The sequence below is a fragment of the Oncorhynchus tshawytscha genome, linkage group LG12, assembly GCF_018296145.1.
Source record: "Oncorhynchus tshawytscha isolate Ot180627B linkage group LG12, Otsh_v2.0, whole genome shotgun sequence".
NCBI lineage: Eukaryota > Metazoa > Chordata > Actinopteri > Salmoniformes > Salmonidae > Oncorhynchus > Oncorhynchus tshawytscha.
In genome coordinates, this window is record NC_056440.1 from 27408006 (window position 1) to 27432117 (window position 24112).

Below are 24112 nucleotides of genomic sequence, written 5' to 3' on the forward strand. Positions count from 1 at the left end.
CGTAGGAAAGCACGTAGTGAGGCAGAGCTTTCTTCTGATGGGTCCACAACACTGGTTGGCACCTCCTTCATGTTGGGTGTGTCATCATCCTGGTCACTAAAGTGCCAGTTGGCTGCCTGAGTGGGTAGCCAGTTGGCTGCCTGAGTGAGTAGCAGGTCATCATCACGGCTATCTGAGTCCTCTGTTGCGTCCCCCATGTATGAAGGAAGTGCTTGAGAAGGAACACAAAAGCGGAACACAAAAGCGTTTTTAGCTGCTCTATCTCAGAGGATAAGTAATCGACCTTCACGGGTGAAGCTCTTACGTTTTTACCAGGGGGGCGCCATCGGCTTTGTGGGTTTTCCCTCTTTCAGTGGACCTGGGTGGGTCCTGGCAACAACGTCTGACACTGGTAAATTATATTTGAAAACCAGGCCCTCAACTCTGGCTAGCCGCGCTTCCCTCACCTTCACAGGCAGGATGGCGCAGTTAATGCAGGTGTCAGAAAGGGCCTCACGCATGTGGCCAACACCTAGGCAGTGGGGGCACAGGTCATGACCATGACTTGTAGTTTAGCTTCACAAGAAGAGAAGCCATGCATGCCCAGCATCATGGTGATGCGGTGTTGTCTCAGCTCAGAATGTGAAGAAAATGTATAAAACAAATAAATATAAAATATTTCTTATGCTAATTACGGATTCATCAAATGAACTAATATAATAGTAACCGGAGACTGTATAGAACAGCTACGACAATACACAGTAAAGGTAGAGAGCTACAACAGTCTGGTGGGAGCTGTACAGCACCCACAAAATTATTTAGGGTGTGCCTAGCTATGACCACACAGCTGGAGCAGGAGAGATATCATGTGTTCTGCCTACAACAAAATCTCTTCCGTAGTTTTTTTTGTTTCGGTATGTTGCATTGAAAGTGGCTAATATTGAGTTGATTCGATCACAATTGCCACAGTAAAGGGAAACGTTGATAGTGTTAACTAACAGGGAAAACTCTAGAAAGTTGATAGTGTTAACTAACAGGGAAAACTCTAGAAAGTTGATAGTGTTAACTAACAGGGAAAACTCTAGAAAGTTGATAGTGTTAACTAACAGGGAAAACTCTAGAAAGTTGATAGTGTTAACTAACAGGGAAAACTCTAGAAAGTTGAGTGAAGTTCAATCTCTTGCTTCTTTCCATGGGCTGATATTTCTTCTGCGCTCTGTGTGGCAATCCTGGGGAGCTGCGCAGCAGTCTCTGGGCTACTGCACACCCACGCATGCACACAGTTTAGAGGGAACACAGTTTAGGGGGAACACTGTTTAGCGGGAACATTGCCTGCAACATTGATACAACTTCCAGCTAAATATATACTGTACATGGATGGTAACTGTCTTCAATCGATACCTGACAGTCTCACATTTCATCTATTTTGATCTAATTCAATCTCTCTTCATCTGATTTATGTTCTTAATGTGATTCATTCCTTGGGAGACTACTGAGAGCCTTTCCCTTGTTTCACTGTGTTTGTACTGTACATGTGCTTTCTCTGCATTGTTGGGCCCGTAAGTAGTCTACACCTGTTGTTTATGAAGCATGTGACGAATAACATTTGATTTAATTGATTTGCTGCTGTATATACAGTACATATGGAGTACAGGAGTCCCTGTTTCTTTGTCCTTGCTCAGCTCGCCTATTTTTGTCCTCTGTGATGTTGTTTCTCTCTTTCTCTTGGTCGACAAGTGTGCACACGCCTTTGTCTGAGAGAGCTGCCAAGAATATCATCAAAGCTGGCCAATCCCAGGCGAGAGAGAGAGAGCCCACACAACACAGGCCTCTCTCGCCCCACCCTAGAGTTCTGTCTGACTCCAATGTGCTAAATAAGCACCCCCAACTGCACAGTACAGGACCGGAGAGTGTCTCTCTCTCAACCCAAAACGCATCTGGAACCACAGACTCAGATGAACGTCATCCCTCTGGCTTTAGTTAGGGCCTCACCTTATTGCTGCAGTTCGGAGGTCTTCACAGCAGTGTGTGTGTGTTTGTGCGTGTGTGTGCTGTGATGTTTATTTGTGTGCCTTTTATGACTTTTTGCACTGCAGCAATGAGCTGGACTAAGCGTTCCAGGCAGATGAGGCAATATTTGGTGAGGCAGGGAGAGATGGGCCCTCCATTACACAGGTACTCAGAGGGACATCTGCTCTGCTTGAAGCTAAGACACACACAGACAGCCAGGGCTAGCCATGTCTCACCCTAATGTAATATAATCACTGTGCTGTTGACACACACACACACACACACACAGAGAACTCAGGACCAGAGGGGATTTTGTCATGGATATGAGTAAGCATGATGTCATAGGAAGAGTTGAAATGAAATGAAGAAGACGGTAGGTTGAACAGAGAATGAACAGTTTATGCCTGTTGTTCCTTTCTGTAGATTTGTGAATGTCAATTGTCATGTTTCGTAGGCTGTGGGTGGTAACCAGGGTTCTGTTATGTCTCTGTAGGTGCGGGAGATCCTGGGCCGCTGCTCCTGCCCTGCCCAGTTCCCCATGACCAAGGTGTCTGAAGGGAAATACAAAGTGGGAGACTCCAGCGCTCTGATCTTCATACGGGTATGAACCGACCATCAACATCAACCCCATCCACTAAACCAGACCATAAGAATAGTCAACAATCAGCCTTGAGTGTAGTGTGTGTGTGTCTGCGTGCATGCATGTGTGAGTATGTCTTAAACCTGTGGATGCATTAGTAACCAGGTTAACCAAACAGGTTAACCATTACACCTTTACACAGTCCAAGAGTCCATAGATAGGTTCTTTTGTCTTTTTCAACGCTCATGGACGTGACTTTGGATTACTCTAATATCACTTAGATTGCATTGCAGTTTAATAGTAGGCTACAGTTAATATTTTGGATAAATGCAAATATTATGCCCAGGAGAAATTAGATTGTCAAATGTTCATATGCTGCTGTTGTGATGACTGCTTACACAGTATTACAATGGAGGCATGCAGTGTGTATATTTAGCTAAATTTGTTGCTGCAAGGAAAACCAGAACAGGGTCAAACAAACCAACTATTCTGTAGATATAATAAATGTCCCCTGAACTACAGTATGTACAGTGATCTCACTCTCCCCAGTCCAGGCTGCATATTGTTTATAATTTGAACTGATCTGACCTATTCCAAGTCCACTGCTCTGCCTCTTGGTACCTCCCTACTGGCTGGCCCAGACCTCCCAACTCCCATACACACTGGCCCAGCGTGACACAAATAGAGTTTTGGGTCATTTCCTGTATGGGCCCTTATCTGTCCTGCTCTGCTGCTTGCTTCTGCTAGGCTGTGTGCCTCAGTCTGGGCTCTGCCTGGTGTCGCCACTGAAACTTTATCTTGCCCTCCGGGCCTCTGCCTGCAGGAAGGCTCCGTGCCAGATAGATCGATTCTGTTTCTTACTTCCCATGTACCTCCGCCCAATTAATGGACTCAACGGATGCCAGTCCGAATCGTATCCATTTCCAGGATGTCTGCCTCAATATTTCCACTCTTCTTATGAGCAGCTCAAACTTTCCCCGAGTTTAAAATGGCTAGTCATGTAGGTCCGTTAAAAGCACAGTGTGTATGTTCGGATCTGTGGTATGCTTACACCTCAGTGAGATGTTTCTGTTAAAAGTTTCTTAAAGATTGGATGACTGACTGTGTGTTTGACTGTATGGTATGTAGTGGAGTGCCAGTTTTAGTAGGGTCTTACTTGTGTAGTATGTTATAGTGTAGTGGCTGTTTTGGAATCAGATAACGTAGAATTGTTAACTTTAGTGTCGTGGCTTTGTTGGAAGCAAATAAAGTGTTAAAACTAAAGTGTAGTGGCTTTTGAAGCAGGTAAAGTGTTAAACTCAAGTGTAGTAGTTGCAGTGTGTTTGAAGCGTGTCACACATCTTAGTGTAAAGCCTGTCTGGAGATTGTATGTAGGAGCCATTTCTCTGGCAGATTACCCTCCCCCCGCACTGTCCGCATTCTCCTCCATTCACTGAGGAGGACAGTGATTATACATATCCCCCAGCAGCCACTAGTGCAGCCCAGCCAACACGCTTCCATATTTATCTTCAGGGAGGAAGCTAGCCCGCTGGCTGCCACCATCAAAGCCAACAGGCCTCATTCAGCTGCCAAAGCCTGACTAAGAGTGCAGGCTAGAGGATGAGGTGTAGGAGAGAAGGAGGAAGTGAGGGGAAAAAGGGGGATAAATAAATGGAGGAGAGTGACTGGGGGGGGACTCTGGGAGGTCGCCCATGTTCAAGGGAAGGGTGCTTGGGGTTGTAGTACAGTGTCAGCTGACCATGAGCTTAAAACTTCAAGCCTGATTTGGGAGGGAATTGGTTTACTCCACTCCCATCGTGATTACAAGGAGTCTCTGTTCGTCGTTGACATAGAAACAGGGGTAGGCGCTATGGAGTTGTGGAGTGTGGGATACCCCATCACTGATGGAGTGGCTGCTGAGGCAGAGGGCTGGAGCATCACTGGTTCCAGGGAATCAACTAATCCTTATCATGGTACTCACAGCACAGAGGCTGGGTCAGGCATAGTGGGACTCCACTAGTGGACCAGACAATAGACAATAGGCCAACAGTTTACCATCACATAGCCTCTCTGCTAGGAACAAGACCAAAAGTTTCAGGAGTAGAGTGGCAGCAGTAAAGGACTAGAGCTAGAAAAGAAGAAGGAAGGCAGAGGACAGCTGTTTTGCAGACAGGCAGTGTGCTGTGTTGGCGGTGTGGTGGGCATGTTGAAGAGCAGCAAAGGACAGGTGGTAGATGTCCTGAGTCAGTGTGGGAGACCTTGCATGGCCACGTTATTTAGTGCAGTATGGCTCCCCGCAATATCCAGCTCACCCAGAGCACCCTCATGGTCCTGCCTGGCCTGACCACAGAGACACGGGCCCAGCCCCTGAATGAAACATGTGGCTGGCAGCAGTGACTACACAACCCAGAGAGGAGGCAGACTGGTGAGGCTGCCTGCATCCACAGGACTTTCACATCAAGCTAAATATACAGCCTCTCTCTCCCTGCTGTGAGGAATGCATCCGCCTGCAGGGGAAAGAGAGCGACAGAGAGAAAACGACTCTGTCTGGGGTTCATACTCTGGGTCTGTTTGCCTCAATGAACAACCCCCTCTCCTCTCTTCTCCTTTCCCCCTCTCTTCTCGCTCAACCCCATCTCCTCTCTTCTAGCTGAAATTGTAGGAGAGGACGGGAAGGATGAGTTGTTACCATGCTAATTCACCCCCGCTCTCTAAAAGCATGGTTACGCCAGCTGAGAGGGAGAGAAAAGGAGTGTCTTTCATAGCAGTGTGCATGTTTATTCTTCTCCCCTCTCTTTTTAATTGTGTGTTGGCATGGCGATGAAAAGTGCTCATAATGGCGGCAGCTGGGGGGTCATGTGGGAGGAGGCGGAGGCATGGGCACCGGCAGGGGTGCATCTGATGGGAGTGTTACGTCAGTTTTGGGGAAGGGGGAGGGACTCCAGGCCAAGCACTCAGCATTCTGCTCCACTTGTCAGATTTGTATATCTATTGACTTGATCTGCAGTTTGTGTGGTATCGCACCGTGTCACTGGGTTTAAACATCACTTTAGTTTTTTTAAACAGTGTGTGTGCGTGAGCGGTTGTGTGTGTACGCAGGGTTTGGTTTTGTACGTGTGTGCTAAGCTTCATAGTATATAGTCTCCCGCTAGTCTTCATTATGAGAGTGAATTTGTGAATTGATGCCATGTTTGTCAGGGTTGTAACCTTGTCTCCTTTCTCTCTCTCTCTCCACAGGTCCTTCGTACTCATGTGATGGTGCGTGTGGGTGGGGGATGGGACACATTAGAACACTATCTGGACAAGCATGACCCCTGCCGCTGTGCCGCCTTCGGTGAGGTCACCTCTACCAAAACAACCAGCCCTTTGCCCTTTATAGTCACTGAGTTGTATTGTATTATATTGTACTGTATTGTATCTAATTCTGATCAGTCTCCACAGTTCACAATTGTTTTACAATTGTATCCATTTGAACCGCTTATCTGATACAAGTCAGGTCAGGAGTTGTACAGCTCACACTGTGGTACCATAGTGTTACCACAAAGTTACCACAGTCTTACCACAGTGCTACCATAGTCTTACCACAGTGCTACCATAGTCTTACCATGGTGTTACCATAGTAGTGTTACCACAGTGTTACCACAGTGCTACCACAGTCTTACCACAGTGCTACAATCATCTTACCACGGTGTTACCACAGTGTTACCACAGTACTACCACAGTCTTACCATAGTGTTACATTGTGTTACAACAGTGCCACCATAGTGTTACAACAGTGCTAGCATAGTGTTACCACATTGCTACCATAGTGGTATTGGTATTTTATTAGGATCCCCATTAGCTGTTTTTGAAACCAGGTTTGCTGTTCATTTGAGCAATATGAGATGGAAGGGAGTTCCATACAATAATGGCTTTATATAATACTGTACTGATTCTTGAATTTGTTCTGGATTTGGTGACTGTGAAAAGACCCCTGGTGGCTTGTTTGGTGGGGTAAGTGTGTGTGTCAGTGCTGTAAGTTGAATGTACAAACAATTTGGAATTTTTAACACGTTAATGTTTCTTATAAAAATAAGTGATGCAGTCAGTCTCTCCTTTACCCTTAGCCAAGAGAGATTTATATTAGCTCTCTGATTACAATGAAGAGCAAGATGTGCCGCTCTGTTTTGGGCCAGCTGCAGCTTAACTTTGTCTTTCTTTGCAGCACTTGGCGCACAGCTTCAGGATAGTCCTCGTTGAAGAAGATGTATGTTCCTCTCAAGTTCTTGGATCTTTCCAGAACAGCTACCTTGTCCTTGAACCTCAGGAACTTGACCACTATCGGCCTGTGCCTGTCAACTGTGCCAGTGGTGGTTTTTACAGTCCTGTGGGCGTGCTTCACATCAATCTTCCTGTGGTCCATCTTCAGTTGCTTCAAAATAATTTCCCTCCCTTTGTCCTCAGACTCTGTCCAAGTCTCATGCGGAGATTCTGCAATTCCGTCCATAACAATTTTGTTCTGCCTTGTTTGTGCCTTGAGATAATCTGATTTCTCCGTCATTGTTATCATGGATTCATATACAGAACTGATGTTCTCTCTCAATGACTTACAGATTCAAATCAAATCAAATGTATTTATATAGCCCTTCGTACATCAGCTGATATCTCAAAGTGCTGTACAGAAACCCAGCCTAATAAAACCCCAAACAGCAAGCAATGCAGGTGTAGAAGCACGGTCGCTAGGAAAAACTCCCTAAAAATGCCAAAATCTAGGAAGAAACCTAGAGAGGAACCAGGCTATGTGGGGTGGCCAGTCCTCTTCTGGCTGTGCCGGGTGGAGATTGTAACAGGACATGGCCAAGATGTTCAAATGTTCATAAATGACCAGCATGGTCAAATAATAATAATCACAGGCAGAACAGTTGAAACTGGAGCAGCAGCACGGCCAGGTGGACTGGGGACAGCAAGGAGTCATCATGTCAGATAGTCCTGAGGCATGGTCCTAAGGCTCAGGTCCTCCGAGAGAGAGAAAGAAAGAGAAAAAGAGAGAATTAGAGAGAGCATACTTAAATTCACACAGGACACCGGATAGGACAGGAGAAGTACTCCAGATATAACAAACTGACCCTAGCCCCCCGACACATAAACTACTGCAGCATAAATACTGGAGGCTGAGACAGGAGGGGTCAGGAGACACTGTGGCTCCATCCGAGGACACCCCCGGACAGGGCCAAACAGGAAGGATATAACCCCACCCACTTTGCCAAAGCACAGCCCCCACACCACTAGAGGGATATCTTCAACCACCAACTTACCATCCTGAGACAAGGCTGAGTATAGCCCACAAAGTTCTCCGCCACGGCACAACCCAAGGGGGGGCGCCAACCCAGACGGAAGATCACATCAGTGACTCAACCCACTCAAGTGACGCACCCCTCCTAGGGACGGTATGAAAGAGCCCTAGTAAGCCAGTGACTCAGCCCCTGTAATAGAGTTAGAGGCAGAGAATCCCAGTGGAAAGAGGAGAACCGGCCAGGCAGAGACAGCAAGGGCGGTTCGTTGCTCCAGAGCCTTTCCGTTCACCTTCACACTCCTGGGCCAGACTACACTCAATCATATGACCCACTGAAGAGATGAGTCTTCAGTAAAGACTTGAGACCGAGTTTGCGTTTCTCACATGGGTAGGCAGACCATTCCATACAAATGGAGCTCTATAGGAGAAAGCCCTGCCTCCAGCTGTTTGCTTAGACATTGTAGGGACAATTGTGAGGCCTGCGTCTTGTGACCGTAGCGTACGTGTACGTATGTACGGCAGGACCAAATCAGAGAGATAGGTAGGAGCAAGCCCATGTAATGCTTTGTAGGTTAGCAGTAAAACCTTGAAATCAGCCCTTGCCTTGACAGGAAGCCAGTGTAGGGAGGCTAGCACTGGAGTAATATGATCAAATTTTTTGGTTCTAGTCAGGATTCTAGCAGCCGTATTTAGCACTAACTGAAGTTTATTTAGTGCTTTATCTGGGTAGCCGGAAGGTAGAGCATTGCAGTAGTCTAATCTAGAAGTGACAAAAGCATGGATTAATTTTTCTGCATCATTTTTGGACAGAAATTTTCAGATTTTTGCAATGTTACATAGATGGAAAAAAGCTGTCCTTGAAACAGTCTTGATATGTTCTTCAAAAGAGAGATCAGGGTCCAGAGTAACACCGAGGTCCTTCACAGATTTATTTGAGACGACTGTACAACCATTAAGCTTAATTGTCAGATTCAACAGAAGATCTCTTTGTTTCTTGGGACCTAGCACAAGCATCTCTGTTTTGTCCGAGTTTAAAAGTAGAAAGTTTGCAGCCATCCACTTCCTTATTTCTGAAACACATGCTTCTAGCGAGGGCAATTTTGGGGCTTCACCATGTTTCATTGAAATCTACAGCTGTGTGTCATCCGAATAGCAGTGAAAGTTAACAATATGTTTGCTGTCATCTTGGCGTTTACCTGTTTAAACTTATCAAGCTGACCCTGGGAGAACTGCAAACTGTTCTTCAGGTCCTAGACCTCTCTGGTCAGGTTGTCTGTTTTTTTATTAGTTGATTCCACCAGTATTTGGACAATTTTATTGTTGTAATAGCTGCTTGTAGAACTATTTTTGTTCATTTAAATGATCCTTCACCTGTGACACCATTGTCCTCAACAGTACTCCCACCAGCCTTGGTCTTTGTCATGGTAGCAATGTAGGCTACGCTGTTACTCCTTGCAGTTCCAGACAGGGCAGGTCGCAGGGAAGATGGAAACAGAAACAAACAGCAGGGATCTAGACAGACACAACCCAGGGACAATCCGCTGTCCCAGCCACAAGGGCTAACTGTGTCACGGGCTGCATTCAAGCCCTCAAGGAAACCCTGCTAGCTTGATAGGCAGCTAACAGTGGCAGCTAGGCTAGCTGCTACGCTAAGCAGCTCACCAGACCCTTGGTCGGCAAGAACCAAGTAGCAGCGGTCCCAGCAACTGATGCCAACCGCATCACGGGATCCAAACTCAAAAGGTAGCTAGCGAGTAACCAAAGCTTGTAACCAAACTAGTGCAACCACAGGTACAACCCCAAATCCGTAAACACAGGCACCCTCATAGATATCATCCTAACCAACCTGCCCTCTAAATAAACCTCTGCTGTCTTCAACCAGGATCTCAGCGATCACTGCCTCATTGCCTGCATCCGTAATGGGTCTGCGGTCAAACGACTACCCCTCATCACTGTCAAACGCTCCCTAAAGCACTTCAGCGAGCAGGCCTTTCTAATCGACCTAGCCCGGGTATCCTGGAAGGATATTGACCTCATTTAGTCAGTAGAAGATGCCTGGTTATTCTTTAAAAGTGCTTTCCTCACCATCTTAAATAAGCACGCCCCATTCAAAAAATTTAGAACCAGGAACAGATATAACCCCTGGTTCACCCCAGACCTGACTGCCCTTGACCAGCACAAAAACATCCTGTGCCGTACTGCATTAGAATCGAATAGCCCCCACGATATGCAACTTTTCAGGGAAATTAGGAACCAATATACACAGGCGGTTAGGAAAACAAAGGCTAGCTGTTTCAAACAGAAATTTGCATCCTGCAGCACAAACTCCCAAAAGTTCTGGGACACTGTAAAGTCTATGGAGAATAAGAGCACCTCATCCCAGCTGCCCACTGCACTGAGGTCAGGAAATACTGTCACCACTGATAAATCTACGATAATCGAGAATTTCAATAAGCATTTTTCTACGGCTGGCCATGCTTTCCACCTGGCCACCCCTAACCTGGTCAACAGCCCTGCACCCCCCACAGCAACTTACCCCAGCCTCCCCCATTTCTCCTTCACGCAAATCCAGATAGCTGATGTTCTGAAAGAGCTGCAAAATCTGGACCCTCTCTTTCTGAAATTATCTGCCGAAATTGTTGCAACCCCTATTACTAGCCTGTTCAACCTCTCTTTCGTGTCGTTTCAGATCCCCAAAGATTGGAAAGCTGCTGCGGTCATCCCCCTCTTCAAAGGGGGAGACACTCTAGACCCAAACTGCTACAGACCTATATCTATCCTACCCTGCCTTTCGAAGGTCTTCGAAAGCCAAGTTATAACAAACAGATCACCGACCATTTCGAATCCCACCGTACCTTCTCCGCTATGCAATCTGGTTTGCGAACTGGTCATGGGTGCACCTCAGCTACACTCAAGGTCCTAAACGATATCATAACCGCCATCAACAAGAGACAATACTGTGCAGCTTTATTCATCGACCTGGCCAAGGCTTTCGACTCTGTCAATCACCGCATTCTTATCGTCAGACTCAACAGCCTTGGGTTCTCAAATGACTGCCTCGCCTGGTTCACCAACTACTTCTCTGACAGAGTTCAATGTGTCAAATCGGAGGGCCTGTTGTCCGGACCTCTGGCAGTCTCTATGGGGGTGCCACAGGGTTCAATTCTCGGGCCGACTCTTTTCTCTGCATACATCAATGATGTCACTCTTACTGCTGGTGATACTCTGATCCACCTCTACGCAGACGATACCATTCTGTATACTTCTGGCCCTTCTTTGGACACTGTGTTAACTAACTTCCAGACGAGCTTCAATGCCATACAACTCTCCTTCCGTGACCTCCAACTGCTCTTAAATGCAAGTAAAACTAAATGCATGATCTTCAACCGATTGCTGCCAGCACCTACCCACCCGTTCAGCATTACTACTCTGGACAGTTCTGAATTAGAATATGTGGACATCTACAAATACCTAGGTGTCTGTTTAGACTGTAAACTCTCCTTCCAGACTCACAACAAAAATATCCAATCCAAAATTAAGTCTAGAATCAGCTTCCTATTTCGCAACAAAGCATCCTTCACTCATGCTGCCAAACATACCCTCGTAAAACTGACTATCCTATCGATCCTTGACTTCGGCGATGTCATTTACAAAATAGCCTCCAACACTCTACTCATCAAATTGGATGTAGTCTATCACAGTGCCATCCGTTTTGTCACCAAAGCCCCATATTTTACCCACCACTGCGACCTGTATGCTCTTGTTGGCTGGCCCTTGCTTCATATTCATCGCCAAACCCACTGGCTCCATGTCATCTACAAGTCTCTGCTAGGTAAAGCCCCGCCTTATCTCAGCTCTCTGGTCACCATAGCAGCACCCACCCATAGCACGTGCTCCAGCAGGTATATTTCACTGGTCACCCCCAAAGCCAATTCCTACTTTGGCCGCCTTTCCTTCCAGTTCTTTGCTGCCAATGACTGGAACAAATTTTTACTCCTTTGCACCCCAGTATCTCTACTTGCACATTAATCTTCTGCACATCTATCACTCCAGTGTTTAATTTCTAAATTGTAATTATTTCGCCACTATGGTCTATTCATTGCCTTACCTTATCTTACCTAATTTGCACACACTGTTTTTATAGACTTTTTTCTATTGTGTTTTTGACTTTATGTTTTGTTTATTCCATGTGTAACTCTGTGTTGTAGTTTGTGTCGCACTGCTTTGCTTTATCTTGACCAGGTCGCAGTTGTAAATGAAAACTTGTTCTCAACTGGCCTACCTGGTTAAATAAAGGTGAACTTTAAAAAAAGTGCTTCCACAATGCTATCACAGTGCTACCACAGTGTACTCATATTGCTACCATAATGCTATAATAGTGTTACCATAGTTCTACCACAGTGCTTACACAATGCAGCCACATTGCTATCACAGTGTTATCATAGTCCTACCATAATGCTATCATAGTGTTACCATAGTGCTACAACAGTGCAACCATAGTGCTACCTCATTCAATATCATGTCAATGGCCTTTCAGACAACACTACACTTCACTCATAAAGCCCTCATCACGCTGTCATAAACATGACATGACGGCTGCCATAACCATTCATATCGGTTAATGTTTAACCTTGTGTGTGATAGCCAGGCCTGGGGCTGGTGTTACTCTGTGCTGTGGGTAGAATAGCTCTTCACTCTCCATGAGTCCACACTGCTGCCAGACCAATGATGTCAGTGGCCTTGTGTCTGGACAACTGACATGGGCTGAATTAATGCTTGGTGTTGCATGTCTAACCCATGAACTCATATGAAAGGGTTTTTACAGGTCTCCAGGTTTTTATGAGCTGTACGCCAGCCCTACACTAATGTCAGCCCTACACTAATGTCAAGCTCATGCTTTAAATCATTCATCTGATTGCATCAGTTGCTTCATCTCTTGCAGTCATAAGACATGCATATGCGCTGTGACTGCCACCAGTTGTGAGGGGCTGTTGCAATGTGTGCTCTGCTATGTTGATCCTTGGATCTACCCTGGATCTATTCTATTTCTACACTGACTGTTGTCTGTCTGATGCCAGAGTCAACTGCACAGTTGTTCTGGTTCTCCATGGTATATAACCCATCCCTCTACTAATATTGTGGCTTCCTGTGCTTATTCCCTGCAGCTCACCGGTACCACCAGGCCAAAGCCAGCGGGCAGGGTGCCCACAGCAAGTCCTCCAGTGCCCACTCCTCCCGCTCCACCAGCCCAGGCCCACACTGGCGTAACGAGGGCATTGCCCCATATAAGCCCCCTGACAGACGCACCCAGGGCCTGGAGCCTCCATCATGTACCCCCTCCTCCTCCACCCGGCCTGGCCGCTCCCACCACCCCTCCCTCCCTACAGAGCTTGACTCAAACGCAGGACGCACCCCCCTGTTACCACGACCACCGCGGGAACGCTCGGAACCCCGCCACTTCAACCCTGTCAGGTGAGTGAGTGTGTGTGTGTGTGTGTGTGTGTGTTGTGCTAATGACACTTCGTCTTTGTCTACATCACCAGCACGGATCCACTTTTCACCACAAACACACACACACACACACACACAAACACAAACACAAAAACACACACGCACAGCACAGCGCACAAAACTGGGAAGCGACAGATTATACAAAGCAGAGTGAGATTTTCCTAATCTCAGGTGACATTCCAATGAGACCTTGCGCTGACACTGTCCTGCTGTCCCGGCCGTTCCACTCTGCCTCCTGGTGGCTAGACTGGACACACACCTTGATTGCTGCTGTCGCCTCACTCCCTCTCTTCCCCCTGTCCTCCTTCCCTCCCCCTCACTCTCCCTTCCCCTCCCCCCTCTCCCCCCTCTCCTCCTTCCTCTCCTTTGGTTCTGTTAATTACACTAATGACTGTCTGAATTCAGATGGGATTCAACATCCAAGTGTTGCTGTTTGCTGTTGGTGATGTTACTGTTCTCTCTCCAAGGCCCGGAGCTGATGGATTGAATTAGGCTACATGTTGACTATACTAGAGGAAAAACATGTCTCTCCTTTTTTCTGCTGTCTCTCACTGAAGTGGCATGACAGTCAGAGTACTGGTTTTCATTGGCTATAAAACTATTTTCTGGATAGTAAAGAGAATGCATTCCCTCAGCTCTCCACATAAGGTCCCGTTGAGTTGGTCTCACATACCTCCCTCATACGTCAGAGTCGCCATTGTTCAACACAATTAAGGGCTGTGGGCTCGTTTACTTTGGCTCCCAGCCAATGAGTGGCTCAGTATCCGGAGTGAGTGATGGCTCAGGCCCGGTGTCACGGCAACAGGCCTCAGGACAGGTTAACCCCTTCAAGGTCGGCACCTCCAAATGCACCAGACTAGATAAGGGTTAATCTGACTGACAACTGCTGCACCCCTAGGCCCTGCTGCTCCCCTTAGGAAGTAGGTCACAGTTGGGCTAACCTGTGAAGGAAAACACCATGTGCTTCGTTATGGCAAGCCGTCAGAATGCAGTCAATCTGAGTCAATATTGGTTTGCCTACGTCATTATTTTAAAAGGCAATATTTGATTAACATTTCAACCTTGTCACTAATTTATTTTGCCCTGTTTATATAGTGTAGAATAATCTTTTCTTGGTTGTTTGTTCTGGTTACTCAGAGCATTATAGAAGTGGTTACATAAAGAATGTCAGCAAAGAAAGCGGATATAGTTAATTCTTCTTACAGGATATTGCCAGAGAGCACATGATTCTGAAAGACATGTCTATCAGGTTGTTGTTTTGGCCACTGATACAGAGCTCTACTGATTATGCTCTATCTTGCTGTAAGTCATTAGTTGTATCCTGTCTTGGATGGTACGTTGTCCCGAGGGGCCCCACCAGTGCGTGTCAGTGGAGTGGTGTGGTGAGCTCTGGGAAAGAAGGGCAGGCAGCGCTCTCTGCGGCTGTGTGTGGGGTCAGTAAATCCACAGGGCCTATAATCCTGCCCCCACTTGCTCTCATCTTCCCTGTAATCCCTGATCCAGCCCAATGTTCTGAGAAGCACCCGGCCCTACGTGTGTCCGTCAGGGTAGGCAGCAGCAGAAGCCTGCAGGGAGGTTCCTCATGATCACTGGAGGTCACAGATCCCATCATGAACTGGAGGTGGATGGTGTTTACTATAAACCTTTGTGGGCCAGAGGAGTGGGGTGAGGCATAGGCACTATGGTGTGCTGGGTTGGAGAATGGGCTCTGAGCAAGTTGTTTTTCTCAAACTAGTATGAATGTAAAAAAACATTATTTATTTTTATTTATTTTATTCCAATGATACAATTTCAGGCCAGAAATAAATAAAAGATACTGCAACTATAATTAACTCCTTGTCTGTCTTCCTCTGTGTTCTGCAGGTCTAAGGACTCGTCATTGTTGCCAGTGACCCGCCGTCTATCAGGGGACAGCGACTCCTCTACAGCCTCCTCTAAGGGAGGAGGAGGAGGGGCAGGGGGAGGCCGCTTCTCTCTGGGGGGCACCCGTCGCTCCGGAGAGGAGGTGGTGCTGCTGGTTAACAGGAAGGAGGGGAAGCATATAATCGAGAGGCCTGGAGAAGGCGGACAGGGCCCATCCCTGTGCCCCCCAATGCCCCGCACACGCAGCCACTCCCGGGATCGCCTTGCCCCCGCCTCCATCCTCAAACCCAGCCCCCCACAGGGCCCCTCTGACGGGCTCAGGAGCAGCCATGGGGAGAGGGGCCGCTCTCTCGGGCCCGAAAGTCCCCGCAGGCTCCAGGCCCTGCGCTCCCACAGCCAGGGGAAGATGCCCAGCCGGAGTCGGACCAGCGATGCCAGCCCTGGACCCTCTCCCCGTCACGGGGCCTTGCAGCCCCCATCCTCTGACAGACGAGAGGAGCTCAGGACCAAACAACTGCCCCCCGCCTCCCCCAGAATCAATGGAGGTTTCTCCAGGAGACAATCGTCCTCCTGCTCTAATTCACCTATCAAAGGGCTTCAGAGCAGCAGCCTCAGTAAGAAGACTATAGTGGCTCCCCGGCCCCCCGCTCCACGCTCCCCCTCGGTGGGGAGGAGTAGGCTGCTGCCCACAGTCACCCAGGCAGGACGGCGCTCTCCTCACTCCTCCTCCCCCCGCTCCCCTCACCACCATGGGCATGGATCCCGCTCCCCTCGAACCTCCCACGGCCCTCGCTCCAATGGGCATGGCCACAGGGGGTGGGCCAGCTCTGAGCGACAGGAACCTGAGGAGGAGGGGCTAGGCTATAACTTCCAGATCCTGCCCAACCTGGACCCCCAGAAAGAGCAGGACCTGTACCGCAGCTTCGAGGCTGAGTTCCTAGCTAACACAGGGCAGCGCAGAGGGGGGCCTAGTAGACCCATAGGGGGGGGGGCCCTTCAGCTTCCTGCCTCTTCACACCCACAGCAGGGGGTTGGGCCCCAAACCCTGCCCACGCCTGCCTCTGCTGACCCTAACGTCACTGACTCGGCCTACTCCTCCTCCAACTCCTCCAACTCCTCACTCAACGTGGGGGGTAAGGTAGGAGTTCTGCCTGACCTCCGGGAGTCTAAAAGAACTAACCCACGTTCCTCTGGAGGCCTGGAGGATACCCTGGCCCCACTGCATGGCCATAGCCCTGGCAGACTATCCAACGGTGGGCACGCAGAACCAGAGCGCTGGGGCGGGCGAGGTGGAGGTCTCAGGAAGCTCCCTGCCATCTCCAGTTCCATAGACGAAGGGGAGCTCCTGTCCTCCTTGCCCGGCCGGAGAGACTCGGAGCTGGGCATATCTCTCAGCCATGCCCCCTCACAACTTTCTTTCCACCGCAGGAGCATGAATGGAGGGGGCCATGTCAGTGGTGCTCTAGTAGAGGTGCTGATGGAGAGCCAGCAGGGTCAGCTGGGCTGGGGCTCAGGGCCTGAGGGAGACGTCCCTCTGGAGGATCACCAACCAAGCTTCCCCTACGACCTGGAGGGTGGAGACCCCAACGATGACCTCCCTCCCCCAGAGTCTTGTCCCTCGCCCATCCCCCTGCCCCCCTCTGAGGACTGCTCCTTCCAGGAAGACTCCTCCAGTGAGAGCTCCTCCATGTGCTTCAGCCTGAGTGAATCACGCTCAGAGTACTCTCCCCCACCTCCTCCCCTGGCCAATGGGGATGCAGTTGATGGGGGTGTAGTCTTCCGGCCCAAGAGGGCAGGGAAAAAGGCTGACAGGGTGCCCTCTATCTACAAGCTCAAGCTGAGGCCCAGGATCAGACCCCGTACAGACAACCGGCCAGGGAACAGCCCGTCACGTATCCCCACCCCAGTCAGCTACAGAGACCTTCAGGCCAGGGGCAACCATACTCCCCTCCAGACCTCTACCCCGCCACAGTCCCCTCAGAGCTCCCATTCCAACGACCATTCACCCTCACGAAAGGCCATGCACCAGGCCTTTGCCGAACTGATCCACCCCCAGTCACGCTCCCCTGCCATGGGCAACAGGGACCGCTCCTACTCTGTGGAGTCAGAGAGCGGCTTGGACACTGAGGCCTGGATGTAACACACGACTAACTAATCCTGATGATGCTGATATAGAAGAGTCTGTTGTCAAATGAAACTGACTACTGTCTAAAATAGACTGGAGACTGGGCTACAGACTATTTTTTATAGAGCATGTCACACACTCCCTCCTTTTATCATGCAGTCATGCCCTTTCCTACCTATAACGGTCAGGGTTTCAGTATCCAATTATATTCTTTGCACTCTAAGCCTAATTATTTATTACCAAAGGATCGATCCCGAATCGAATACTATTGTTTAAGTTGAATGGATTTATTGGCATTATATGGGGATGCTTTGTTCAATCATAAAGTGTCTAATACAAAGCAGGCACTGTCTTGAAAGCCCCATGCTATACGCATCGCTGAAGAAGTGTCAGGGCTGAGGGGGAGGAAAGAACCCCAGGCAGGAGCAGTGAATCACAAGCATCATCATCAAGTCAACTGGACTGGCTCCCTCTAGTGGGCAGTGTATGCCACAGCATCTCTGTGTGCTTTGATTGTCAAAATACTGGTGTGGAGAGCGTGCTGTAACAAATACTTTCTCTCATTCTCCATACTGCCACTCACCCTCTGCTCGTTACCTTCTGTGGATCTTTACACATCTAATCTGTATTGGACTTATATATCAATACAATACTCTACAATAATTTACTGTACAATGTTCACATCTAACAGTCCTTTGGACTTCGTATTCCATATGTGCACTTCTACTCACCTTCCCCCACCAACCCTCTGCATCCTGACTTGTTCATTGTCATACATGTATGATGTCACTTTCTCACTGCCAATCCACATGGCCACATGATTGAGTGATGTCTTCTGATTCGTTTTTGAGCTTTTATTGTGGAAATATACAAATTAGTATTTTTCACATTATGTTCTGTGTTAACTGCAGTCTGGGGCAAGAGTAAGATAATATGTCATTGTCACTGAAACATACTTCCAATGATCAAGAGTTATCTCAACTTGAAAATCAACACTAAAATATGTGTACAAAAGAGTAAGTTAAGTGGATGAATGTGTTTATATATGTACATGTGTATATACAGTGCCAGTTAAAATTTTGGACACACCTACTCATTCCAGGGTTTCTCTTAATTTTTACTATGTTCTACATTGTAGAATAATGTTGAAGACATCAAAACTACAAAATAACACATATGGAATCATGTAGTAACCAAAAAAGTGTTGAACAATTCAAAATATATTTTATATTTAAAATTCTTTGAAGTAGTCACCCTTTGCCTTGATGACAGCTTTGCACACTCTTCTCTCAACCAGCTTCATGAGGTAGTCACCTGGAATTAATTTCAATTAAGAGGTGTGCCTTGTTAAAAGTTAATTTGTGGAATTTCTTTCCTTAATGCGTTTGAGCCAATCAGTTGTGTTGTGACAAGGTAGGGGTGGTATACAGAAGATAGCCCTATTTGGTAAAAGACCAAGTCCATATTATGGCAAGAACAGCTCAAATAAGCAAAGAGAAATGACAGTCCATCCTTTCTTTTAAGACATGAAGGTCAGTCCATACAGAAATGTCAAGAACTTTCAACGTTTCTTCAAATGCAGTCGCAAAAACCATCAAGCGCTATGATGAAACTGGCTCTCATGAGGAACGCCACAGGAAAGGAAAACCCAGAGTTACATCTGCTCCACAGGATAAGTTCATTAGGAGTTACCAGCGTCAGAAATTGCAACCCAAATAAATGCTTCAGAGTTCAAGTAACAGACACATCTCAACATTAACTGTTCAGAGGAGACTGTGTGAATCAGGGCTTCATGGTTGAATTGCTGCAAAGAAACCACTACTAAAGGACACCAATAATGAGAAGAGAGTTGCTTGGGCCAAGAAACACGAGCAATGGACATTAGACCGGTGGAAATCTGTCCTTTGGTCTGATGAGTCCAAATTTGAGATTTTTGGCCACCATGTCTTTGTGAAACGCAGAGTAGATGAACGGATGATATCCGCATGTGTGGTTCCCACCGTGAAGCATGGAGGAGGAGGTGTGATGGTGTGGGGGTGCTTTGCTGGTGACACTGTCAGTTATTTATTTTCATATTCAAGGCACACTTAACCAGCATGGTTACCACAGCATTCTGCAGCCATACGCCATCCACATCTGGTTTGCGTTTAGTGGGACTATCATTTGTCTTTCAACAGGACAATGACCCAAAACACCTCCAGGCTGTGTAAGGGCAATTTGACCAAGGAGAGTGATGGAGTGCTGCATCAGATGACCTGGCCTCCATATTCACCCAACCTCAATCCAATTGAGATGGTTTGGGATGAGTTGGACTGCAGAGTGAAGGAAAAAGAGCCAACAAGTGCTCAGCATATGTGGGAAGTCCTTCAAGACTTGTGGAAAAGCATTCATCATGACGTTGGTTGAGAGAATGCCAAGAGTGTGCAAAGCTCTCATCAAGGCAAAGGGTGGCTACTTTGAAGAATCTCAAATATAAAATATATGTTTCCAACTTTTTTGGTTACTACATGATTCCATATGTGTTATTTCATAGTTTTGATGTCAGCACTATTATTCTACAATGTAGATTAAAGTAAAAAAGAAAAGCCTTGGAATGAGTAGCTGTGTCCAAACGTTTGACTGGTACTGTACATGTATATGTATACTTGCATAAAGATGTGGTTATAGTGTATATAACAAGACATAATTATGAAATGTGTAAATATTTGCTGTATGGGGTTATATGCTGCCTTAGCTATGCAATTTTGCTGTTGGAAATGCCTTGACAATTCCCTTTGCCTTAAAATGTGTGTTTGAGTGTGGTTTGAGAATGTTAGTACCCAACAACAACACCCATCCAACGTGAGTGTCATTGCCATCACCATCAATTTGTTTCTCAGTGTAGAATTGTTCAACGACACTAAATTAAAAGAACCACTTTTTTTGAGATGGATTATAATCTATTTGTATAATAGATACATAGACAAACCAATCTCTCGTGAAAGTGTCTTCAGTGACATCTAGTGGTTGTAAAAAGTGTCATATTTGGATGAAATTCCTTCACATATTGAGTTTTGAATCATGTGCATGCTTTGCTGGATTGGTTTGGAGTAGATGATTGTTCATCGTGATGTATTCTGTGGTGTATTGAAATGGCTTAAGAATATGTGTAGGTTTTTCTTGAGTGCTTTTATGTGGAGAATGGACATGAATAATTGATAGTGTAATGGTTATGTCTGTCCCCTGTTATGGACTCTGCCTTATTGGCAATATCAATAACAGAGCAGGCCAGGGATCTGACTGTGGGGTTGACACTTTAACAAGGCTTTAGAGCCTGTAAAACTACTATGAATGGTTTTACAGTGGAATGACAGGGACCTTTGCTGCAGTGGGTTTTCAGTAATCGGATTGCACAAGCAGAGGTGGTGTGTGCACATCCGTCAGCAATCTGAATCTGAGTACGTACTGTATAGGAATATGTACCAGGTGTTCTGGTGTCAATGGGAACATAGGTAGCATTGCTGATGAAAAGAAGGGAGGGATGTAGTTGGTCTTATTTATTTATTTATGAATTGGTCTCGAGTTACAGGTATGGCTCGAAGTGAAAAACAATGATGTATGTCGAGTCTGAAGATGAGGGCCCAGAATAAGTCATAAAAGGAAAATAAAAAATGCTGTTAGAACTGTGGCTCTCCATTATCCTAATGGCTTTAGCCAGAGCCCATAGTTCAGTAATGCACAGGGTTCCAGGGACCTTATCAATTCTCTGCAGACACTTTTTAATTTTTATTTCACCTTCATTTAACCAGGTAGGCAAGTTGAGAAGAAGTTCTCATTTACAATTGCGACCTGGCCAAGATAAAGCAAAGCAGTTCGACACATACAACAACACAGAGTTACACATGGAGTAAAACAAACATACAGTCAATAATACAGTAGGAAAATAAGTCTATATACAATGTGAGCAAATGAGGTGAGAAGGGAGGTAAAGGCATAAAAAAGGCCATGGCGGCAAAGTAAATACAATATAGCAAGTAAAACACTGGAATGGTTGATTTGCAGTGGAATAATGTGCAAAGTAGAGATAGAAATAATGGGGTGCAAAGAAGCAAAATAAATAAAGTAGGGAAAGAGGTAGTTGTTTGGGCTAAATTATAGATGGGCTATGTACAGGTGCAGTAATCTGTGAGCTGCTCTGACAGCTGGTGCTTAAAGCTAGTGAGGGAGATAAGTGTTTCCAGTTTCAGAGATTTTTGTAGTTCGTTCCAGTCATTGGCAGCAGAGAACTGGAAGGAGAGGCGGCCAAAGGAAGAATTGGTTTTGGTGGTGACCAGAGCGATATACCTGCTGGAGCGCGTGCTACAGGTGGGTTCTGCTATGGTAACCAGTGAGCTGATAAGGGGGGACTTTACCTAACAGGGTCTTGTAGATGACCTGGAGCCAGTGGGTATGGCGACGAGTATGAAGTGAGGGCTAGCCAACGAGAGCGTACAGGTTGCAGTGGTGGGTAGTATATGGGGCTTTGGTGACATAACGGAATGCACTGTGATAGACTGCATCCAATTTATCGAGTAGGGTATTGTAGGCTATTTTGTAAATGACATCGCCGAAGTCGAGGATTGGTAGGATGGTCAGTTTTACGAGGGTATGTTTGGCAGCATGAGTGAAGGATGCTTTGTTGCGAAATAGGAAGCCAATTCTAGATTTAACTTGGATTGGATATGTTTGATGTGAGTCTGGAAGGAGAGTTTACAGTCTAACCAGACACCTAGGTATTTGTAGATGTCCACATATTCTAAGTCAGAGCCATCCAGAGTAGTGATGTTGGACAGGCGGGCAGGTGCAGGCAGCGATCGGTTGAAGAGCATGCATTTAGTTTTACTTGTATTTAAGAGCAATTGGAGGCCACGGAAGGAGAGTTGTATGGCATTGAAGCTCGCCTGGAGGGTTGTTAACACAGTGTCCAAAGAAGGGACAGAAGTATACAGAATGGTATCGTCTGCGTAGAGGTGGATCAGAGACTCACCAGCAGCAAGAGCGACATCATTGATTTATACAGAGAAGAGAGTCGGTCCAAGAATTGAACCCTGTGGCACCCCCATAGAGACTGACAGAGGCCCGGACAACAGACCCTCCGATTTGACACACTGAACTCTATCAGAGAAGTAGTTGGTGAACCAGGTGAGGCAATCATTTGAGAAACCAAGGCTATCGAGTCTGCCGATGAGGATGTGGTTACTGACAGAGTCGAAGGCCTTGGCCAGGTCAATGAATACGGCTGCACAGTATTATTTCTTATTGATGGCGGTTAAGATATCGTTTAGGACCTTGAGCGTGGCTGACGTGCACCCATGACCAGCTCAGAAACCAGATTGCATAGCGGAGAAGGTATGGTGGGATTCGAAATGGTCGGTAATCTGTTTGTTGACTTGGCATTCGAAGACCTTAGAAAGGCAGGGTAGGATAGATATAGGTCTGTAACAGTTTGGGTCAAGAGTGTCCCCCCTTTGAAGAGGGGGATGACCGCAGCTGCTTTCCAATCTTTGGGAATCTCAGACGACACGAAAGAGAGGTTGAACAGGCTAGTAATAGGGATGGCAACAATTTAGGCAGATCATTTTAGAAAGAGAGGGTCCAGATTGTCTAGCCCGGCTGATTTGTAGGGGTCCAGATTTTGCAGCTCTTTCAGAACATCAGCTGACTGGATTTGGGAGAAGAAGAAATGGGGAAGGCTTGGGCGAGTTGCTGTGGGGGGTGCAGTGCTGTTGACCGGGGTAGGGGTAGCCAGGTGGAGAGCATGGCCAGCCGTAGAAAAATGCTTATTGAAATGACCAATTATAGTGGATTTATCGGTGGTGACAGTGTTTCCTATCTTCAGTGCAGTGGGCAGCTGGGAGGAGGTGTACTTATTGTCCATGGACTTTACAGTGTCCCAGAACTTTTTTGAGTTTGTGGTGCAGGAAGCAAATTTCTGCTTGACAAAGCTAGCCTTGGCTTTTCTAACTGCCTGTGTATATTGGTTTCTATCCTCTACTTGAGGCCATAGGCAGTGTTCTACTATTTCTGAGAATGTTTTCATGTATTTTTGTGTCTTTGACTTGAGGATTTTGGTTGTTAAAATGTTTGCTTTTAACATGTTTTATCATGCCAATTAATGTCCACACATCAACCAAATAGTCACAGATGCTGTTATGCTTTTGCTGTATTAAGGGAACACTCCAGCAATGGATATAGCCAATCCAAGAGGGTCACTGGTTTTGTTGATAACTACACAGGGAGGAGCCAACCTACACACTGCTCAAAGATACCGTTGCATTTTTATTTGACCCCCCACTGGCATAAGTAGGCTCTGTTTGCATTATTAGCCAATATACATTTTCTCTCTTCACTGACCCAATGAAAAGTTGGGTCAGTGAAGAATACCATTTCATTATATTGCTTTTACATGTAGCTGTCTTTTTAAAAAAGTACTATTTAAATATTTGTTTTTGATACATTTTCAATTAAAATGTTCAATTATCAGATGGGTTTGAAATATTAAAACATGCATGATGGGTAAGCAAGTGACAGATGTTTTCCAGTAAACATGTTGAAAACCATGGTCTAATGATTGAGTTTGGCAATTTAACTGTAATTGCAAAATTATTTTCCAGTTTAACTTTCTCCTTAGGGTGCAATATTTTTTTTGATTGTCAAACACTGCTTTTAAAATAACTAATTATCTCTCGCTCGTTCTCCCTTTTATCTCTATCTCTGTCTAAATGGTATAATAAAAAGTAATGAAATGAAACGGATCGTCACATCAATTTTGAAT

General features: G+C 46.4%; 1 protein-coding gene across 2 annotated transcripts in view; it reads left to right on the plus strand.

Moving 5' to 3' along the window:
• The window catches only part of LOC112248513 (GAS2-like protein 2A), a 48920-nt gene extending 30456 nt beyond the window's left edge, over nt 1-18464 (plus strand). For both annotated transcript variants that reach the window (XM_024417608.2, XM_024417609.2), the window contains exons 3-6: nt 2483-2590; nt 5786-5882; nt 12986-13292; nt 15195-18464. In XM_024417608.2, coding sequence (XP_024273376.1) covers nt 2483-2590; nt 5786-5882; nt 12986-13292; nt 15195-17334 — 2652 coding nt within the window. In that variant the 3' untranslated portion in view covers nt 17335-18464. The remainder of the gene's footprint in view (nt 1-2482; nt 2591-5785; nt 5883-12985; nt 13293-15194) is intronic.
• The last annotated feature ends 5648 nt before the right edge of the window (nt 18465-24112 follow it).